Consider the following 8,372-nt stretch of genomic DNA (forward strand, 5'->3'; position numbering starts at 1 on the left):
GAGAGAGAGAGAGAGAGAGAGAGAGAGAGAGAGAGAGAGAGAGAGAGAGAGAGAGAGAAGTTTTTTGGGGAAAGGAATAGGGCAAGACGTGTAATTTTATTTATTGGGTTTTTATATTTGATTTATATTCTGTTGTTGTAAAATGTAAACACTTTCATGTGATCCACTTTCTGTAAATTACATTTCATATTTGCATAAAAGTTGTTTTGTTGCCTCTCAGATATGTTCTTCCCTTTTATTAAGTTGTATTTTTATACACAGTAGAGGACATGGAAATGATTCAAATTAAACAGAAGTGACATATTGCTGAAAAAAGGCTTTTATTTAGCACTTAATGTGCTCTGAACGTGAACGGTATCATTTGAATAAATGTTTCCATTTTGATTTTATAGAAAATTAAATTCCTATCAAATATGGCGGCGTCTTTGTGAAGTATGCCGATATTAAAGCATTACCTGTTTACTGAAGCGTGTTATCTTTTATTTTGGTACTCCGTAAAATCCCTCCATTTCTTTTCCAGCACATGACTTTTATTTTGTTATGATCCGCACCGGAAGGGAGCGGTGGGTCCAACGCGAGCCGATTGAAAATATGGCGTTAGGAGATGCCTGGAAACAATTATCTTGGTTTTATTACCAATATGTGCTCGTAACAGCTCTGTATATGTTGGAGCCCTGGGAGAGAACTATCTTCAGTATCCTTTTTTCCCCCGTAAAATACAGCGCTTTATGTGTAAGAAACAACATTTGGGAAGAGTTCTTAGGTCCACGTAAGGTATCCGGTTGATTCCTTACTATTCAAGTGTGTCGTATCATACGATTAACTAAATATTGTTATAATGTACTAAAATGATGTCTTTACTTGAACGAATGAATGTCTGTATTTTCGTCCAGCGTTGACTAGAAGTCTGATGTGCCGATCGTAAATCTATTACATCTTCTTTACGCAACAGCTGATTCGTTTTAGTTGCTTTATAGAGTTATATGTGTTTGAGTAATTATATTTAAGTTCAGAAGAATTAAATGGTGGGTAGTTTTGAACTGAATGAGTCATGTAACGTGGTTCTTGTGGGCGTGATGTTTAAGATTAGAATAATTGATATACATGGCCTGATTTTCAGGTCTCTTCTAGGAAGACGACTGTGGGAATGTGTGAGCAGTTTCACTTGCTTCATTCACCTTTTCTGTGATGAGAACTATGTTTTACTGTGGTCACCGGAGTAATGTCAACTGACTAGTTTTAGGGCTTGTACATCTGTAATCTTTCTAACCTTAAAGCGGCACTATGTAACTTTTTCTGTGTTCAAAATTTGCATCATGAATTCATCTTCCAAACCGCGTTTTTGTCTTATTCCGAATCACTACGGTACACTTATAATAAGTACTTATAGTTGGACTATTATAGCCTGGTCGGGTCGTCGCCGCTGCGGAGTAACACATATCTGCGTGAATCGCCAGAGACATAAACTTAGAGAAGTAGCTCCGGTTGGAATGTTCTTCCGCGGGATGTGTGCAGTTCTGTTTATTAACCGCTAGAGCGCCCAAAGTTACATATAGTGCTGCTTTAATATATTTGTTTTTCTTATATTCTTCTGAGAAAATATAAAATTCAATTAAATGTGTTTTTATTTAAAGCTGGCAAATATTTCATGTTTAACATACAGTGTTTGTAACAACAACAATATATAATAATATATATGTGTTTGTAGCCTGCTGATAAAATGTAAAATTCATTTAAATGTTACAGCTATACTATATATTTTTTTTTTAATCTGGCAAAAACATAGTGCTTATAGCTATATAATAAATCTATATTTATTAGCAATCTGTTAATTAAAAAAATATAAAATTCAATTCATTATGAGAATTATTTTACGATATTTTGAACACATGCAGTACTAGTCAAAAGTTTGGACACACGTAGCTAAATTCTGCTTCTCATCAAGATTATATTTTAAATGCTTCATGTTTATCTACAGTATAAATTGTGTGTGTATTACTGTATTTGAGAAAGGCCCAAAAGTAGGAAAAAGCAGGTAACATTTTATAATTATTCATAATTTCATTGCTCCATTTTAAAGCAATACTCCACTCCAAGGAAAAAACTATTCACTAGATGTCAGTCATGGTTTCCTTTTAGTGTTATGCAAGTAGCATTGAGATTTTATTCATGTTCTAAACTGTTTCACTTTTATATTTTCTGTTTTTATTTTCATTTTAAAGTTTTGGTAATTTTGTGTTTGTTGTGTTTTTCTATATGTCTATATAGTTTTGTTTCAGTTTTAGGTATTTCAGTACATCAAGTTAAACTAAATAAAGTAGTATTTTTTTATTTTATGGTTGTAGTATACTATAATAACCCCTGTTTCCTTCTGCAACATAATTTCCTTAATAAGACTATCAGATTCCCTCCTGATCACGGTGGCAGCGATGGCCGTCTACACCGGTTATGTGTTCATGCCTCAGCACATAATGGCCATATTACACTATTTTGAAGTGGTCCAGTGACGCCATCAGCCGGGATCGTCGGGATGCTCGCGACCTCCACCTGGTGACCGGGAAAAACGAGCTGCTCTAGAACTGTTCACCACGATGTCTGTGCTTTACTTCAAACGAGGACACCCGTGTATGTCGAAGCAGACCAACGTTGAGGAGTGTGATAGAGGCCTGTCTAATTGTGTAATTATGTGTGAAGAGCACAGTCTGCAACTGTAAAAGCACACACTGCCCTTGCTAGAAATATATCCTTTATATATATATATATATATATATATATAGTATGACTTTTTTGTTTTTTGAAATAATGCTTCGTTTCGTTTCATGACAGTGGTTATTCAGATGATAAATATTTTTTTATATAAATGTGTATATTTAATTGTATACATATTTGTAAAGTTTTATAGAGATTTATTTTGGCTGACCTGAAATGATTTGGTTTGCCATATAGCGGACTGATGAATTATTGATACTGTTTTTTGTCACCACCGGAAATCTAGTTTTATCAGACCCTTGTGAGTCATGCAGTAAATAATGACCTGCACTGATGTGTGACGTCATTGTTGATAATTCAGAACTGGTTGCTCAGCTCATAAACTGAAAAAAAAAAAAATGCTTAAACTCTTTCTTTAATCGACTTGACCTTTGGTGTTTGGTATGACTTTGAGGCATTTATTCAGCAAATGCTCAGTGTTTCTGCCGGAGAAAAACGGAGACATTTGAGCTAAACATATTTTGTTGTATGAAAGTGATTTTTTATGTGGATGTTTAATTTTTTTCTTCTGTTATCTGAAGTTTTGATGCAGTTGTATGTAAATTTGAATGTATTTTATCAGTAAGTAAACGTTAACATGAATAACAGATGCTATTGTCTTCCCATTAGTTATGAAATACAAAACTAGTTATGAAATAAAATGTATGCCTGAATTAAAAGATCTTGAAGATATTTAATGAACTAAATTATCAGCTGATCAACATAGTTTTGTAATAAAGATTTAGTCCATTTCAAATTATAATTTATGTCCCCTTTGTGCTTTCCATATAATACTAAAAAAAATGACAAAAACATAACAAAATTACTATAAATTCTCAATTTAAACTAACATAGTATAAGTATAATAAAGAACTATACTAATAAAGAACATAGTATAATAAAGAACTAACACTGATACTACAATAAGGCCAAAAGGAAACCATGACTGATATAGTATGAAGTCTTACAAGGGCAATTTTAAGATTATTAATTAAATTAATATTAAATATTAATATAAAACAATTTTTAAAATGTAATTTTTTTTTCAAGTACTGGCACGAATAAACATTTCTTAGACCAAAAGATGGCTGTTAGATTTGTCATTTAAAAATAAAAAAATCCTATTCTCTTCCGCTTGCTATAAATATTCAAAACATATTTGTTATGAGCTGGGACAACACGAGCGGATGTGATTACGGATTATATGCGCATGACTACGTGTCTCAGCACGTATACAAACCACATTTCAATAGGAGGATAATATTTATCAGTTGTTTACAGTGGTTATCTGGGTTAACAAAGATGTAGGTAGCCCACGATACACAGTATGTTTCTGTGAGACACTTTGTTTTCTTCACCAAGTTGATCGATAAATATTGATCTTTGCCAAACAGGTGGATCTGAAGAGCTGGATGAATCCGTTTAGTTTATAGTCAGCTTTGCACAGCAACCAATCATATCATGTCCAGCTCTCAGATTCATATCATTGGCATGAGCTCAAAATGAAAATAGCAGCTGGTTACACTTTAAACTACAGGATGAGGGTGTTCTCACGTACGCCATCACGGGTCGTCTGGAGTTTGCACTCTAGATGTACAGCAATGTCCTGCCAGAGTTGCAGTTCTAAGAAGAAGCTCTGTTGGGCAAGGCAGTGTTTCAGCTGTTTAGCTGTTGGTACATACACATCCACTTCAGCTTATATGGCACTTTCAACTCTTCACCAAAAAAATGAACATTTACTCACCCTCAGGTCATCCTAGATTTGGAGAAATTTAGCATTACTCACTTGCTCACCAGTGGATCCTCTGCAGTGAATGGGTGCCGTCAGAATGAGAGCCCAAACAGCTGATAAAACATCACAATAATCCTCAAGTAATCCACACCACTCCAAGCCATCAGTTAATATCTTGTGAAGTGAAAAGCTGTGTTTGTAAGAAACAAATCCATCATCAAGATGTTTTTATCTTTAAACCACTGCTTCCGTCTAAAATGGTCCACAGTACATAATACTGCTTCCTTCAGTGAAAAAAGTCTATCTTCTGTGAATCAGGAGAGAAATATGCACCGATCAAGCACTGTTTACAAGTTTAAAACTTTCCAAAAACAATTATGTTGGTGGATTTTGATGTGAGAGCGACAGGTTTAAAGTTAAAATGCCTTGATACATTTATTACAAACATGCAGCTTTTCACTTCACAAGATGTTAAATTGATGGACTGGAGTTGTGTGGATTATTGTGATGTTTTTATCAGCTGTTTGGGCTCTCATTCTGACGGCACCCATTCACTGCAGAGGATCCATGGACGAGTAAGGGGATATAATCCTAAATTTCTTCAAATCTGTTCTGATGAAGAAACAAACTCATCTGCATCTTGAATGGCCTGAGAGTTCATGTTCAGTAAATTTTCATCTATTCCTTTAAAGATAAACACAAATCAAGAAAGACACTGTTAGTCGGACCCAAACAGCAATCAGGTGCAGGATTGACTGCATGCATTATCTTTAAATACAAAACAGTTGTAAAAGCATTTAATGCACATATAGTGTTGATTTGACCTAACTTACCCATGGAAAATCTGAGTTGAACTGGTGGATGTTGTAACATGTGAAATGGTAATTTACATCACAACATCATATCATATTCCATTGTGCAACATGTGGGTTCACTCTGACCTTTCTCTCTGCAGAAATCAAAGCCAACAGATAGCTGTCATTTGGGTCAGTGCAAACGTCACATCTGTGATGTGGCTTTAATTATTTCCGTGCTATTTTTAGCAAATCAACGTGCATTCTGTGGTGTTTCAAGCCATTTCAGAGCCACATCAGATTTAACCCCTTGTGCACTGCACAGTGAGAACTAGAAAAAAGAATGATTCATATTACCATAATAGGAAGTGCAAATAGACTTCCAGTTAACATAAAAAAATGATTAAACACAGCTGAGATTTGATGATAATCTAATTCTGACTAACTGGGGTATGTGTATTTGAAGATGAATGACTGGCAAAGCTTCTGGGAAAAATCAGAATTTTTCCAAATATTCTGAAATTTTTTTATTATTATTATTTTTAACTTTTAATATAAATGAACTTTTTCAAAAAAAAGTTCAGATTTTCTTCATGATAGAATATTTATTAATAATAATAATAATAATAAAAATAAATACATTATTATTATTATTATTATAACAGCATTTTAATGGCTCAGTGACACTTCCGCATTACATGAGTGACTATTGCAACATGACTATTAGTTTAACAAGAAAATTCTGATTATTTTTTTCATAAATCTGGAAATGTATTTTCATTTGTTCTGAACTTTTAAACCTTAAGTTATGATAAAAAAAACAACAACAACTAAAGAATAAATATTTTGGATTCTGCACGATTTCAAGGTTTAAAAAATGTCCCATAATCGTGAACTTTGTAAAGCAGATTTTCTTAATAATGGAATCTTTATTATTATTATTATTATTTAACAATAACAACAGCAACATAAATAAATAATTATTGTAACAGCATTTTAATGGCTCAGTGGCACATGAGTCTTATCGTTATTGCCATTCACATTTATGCTTTCCCCTCCAGGACATATAAAATGTAATTATCTTTGATCAGTGAACATCTTTTCTGGAAATCTGGAAATGTGTTTTATGATCTCTCTCTCTCTCTCTCTCTCTCTCTCTCTCTTTTAAAAGTTAATATTTAAAACATAGTCATGATTAAAATAAAGAAGAAATATTTGAGATTCTACACTGTTTCAAGGTCAAAAACAAAACAAAGACAAATCTGTTGCACTGATCATGTCAACTTTGAACATATGGTCAGATTTTCCTAATAATAATAATAATAAATGATTAATAAAGTATTATTTGTATTATTATAACAGCATTTTAATGGCTCAGACAAATAACTAGCACAAGCTAACTGAGACTTGTTATAGCACTTATATATTATTGCTCTTTTGTTAGTTTTATTGCTTTTATTGTCCTCATTTGTAAGTAGCTGTGGATAAAAGCATCTGCTAAATGACTAAATGTAAACACTGACACATCAAATAAACGACTAATGCATCATGACAAGGAGTTATGACTGTTCTTGACATTGACATTCATGCTTTTCTCTAAGAAGTAATTATTCTTCATCAGTGCAAATCTTTTCTGTCCAGGCTCGTGTAAGCTCTAAATTAAGCTTTGACACATGTGATGGTGTTCACGTACTCAGACTCTCCCCTTTCGCGGGGGGCACTTCTGCTGCATTCGACTCGATGGCAGAACATCAGGGAAACCAGGCTGCTGCTGACCAGACCTCTGAAGACCAAACCATCACAAATGATCCGCACAGGTGTCCAGATCAAACTAGTGGACGCATGGAGCTGCCCAGAGAGCTCAGGAAGCCCCGCAGTAACCGGGCAAAATCTAAAGAACACAAACGACTGAACACACACAAACTAGTCTTGCAATACATCGTCCCGTGCATGAACTCCTACGGCTTGTGTATAGTTGACAATTTTCTAGGGGACAGAATCGGAGAGCGCATTGTGCAGGAGGTGAAGCGCATCCATCAGAGTGGCAACATGCAGGATGGACAGTTAGTGGGCCACAAACTAAACAAAAGCAAAGCTATTCGAGGGGACACGATTGCATGGGTCGATGGCACCGAAAGCGGCTGCCAAAACATTGGCTATCTGCTGACCCGAATGGACAAGCTCATCACGTGCGCAGACGGCAAACTGGACAAGTTCAAAATCAGAGGAAGACATAAGGTGAGTGTCGCTCGTGCACTTTACCTCATTGACTTGCTCCTAAAGTTTCCCAAGCATCCAAACATGACAAGCTTAAAACAACCTGTATACTTTGGAAATAGGCCTATGCATGCTTTCATGTGCAACACAAACTATTCGTCCTAAAAAGACCATTATAAAAGTGTTGCAATGCAAAGTTTCCAAGCTGACCATAAGAGATGCACGTGTAAACTGTTGAAAATAGAGTAGAATTTCGTTGCAATCTTTTTATTTTGTAAAGTCTATAAAGTGCATTAAGAGCTGTGTTGAAGGCTATCTGTCCTTCTTGAAAACACCCCTGCACATTCGAGAGATTTGCGTACATGCGGATCTTCGGCTCCTCAATGGCGGTCGGGCATGACTATAAAATGAGCTCATAAGCACTACAACGCCGCGTAGGCTACTCTAATTAAAAGACACGGTCATTGAGATAAAAGCATTGGTGATCTCATTTACATTATTTGAATATTTTTCTTTCATCATGAATTGTTTGGCATGTAAAGCGTCTCTTGCTGTGGTCTGACCCTGCTGGGCATCACGGACTGGAAATCGGCACAGTTGGGTTGAACTCATAGAAATACAACATGACTGTAGAATGGCATGAATGCAGGATTATGGTATCTTAAATGGGCGGGGCTTACCGACCTGGAGGATGTCACGTAAGATAGAGAGGGCAAAAAATGCAGCGTAAACACATAAATAAAGTAAGATTCAAAGCGACAAAGGCTATGTATTTTGTATGTTTAAATTTTGTCTTTAGACTTGATTTTTTTAAACTAATTTGTTTCCTGTAGCTAATCATGTAGGCTATATATATATATATATATATATATATATATATA

The 8,372-nt window shown here is 34.9% G+C and overlaps 1 protein-coding gene across 1 annotated transcript in view; it reads left to right on the plus strand.

The window, feature by feature from the left end:
- Positions 1–6,956: 6,956 nt before the first annotated feature.
- LOC107693191 (egl nine homolog 3-like) overlaps positions 6,957–8,372 on the plus strand; it is a 9,395-nt gene continuing 7,979 nt past the window's right edge. The window contains exon 1 of the mRNA XM_016492489.1: positions 6,957–7,512. Within this exon, the coding sequence (XP_016347975.1) occupies positions 7,015–7,512 (498 nt within the window). The 5' untranslated portion in view covers positions 6,957–7,014. The remainder of the gene's footprint in view (positions 7,513–8,372) is intronic.

Source organism: Sinocyclocheilus anshuiensis, unplaced genomic scaffold (assembly GCF_001515605.1).
Source record: "Sinocyclocheilus anshuiensis isolate Anshui unplaced genomic scaffold, SAMN03320099.WGS_v1.1 scaffold222, whole genome shotgun sequence".
Taxonomy (NCBI): Eukaryota; Metazoa; Chordata; class Actinopteri; order Cypriniformes; family Cyprinidae; genus Sinocyclocheilus; species Sinocyclocheilus anshuiensis.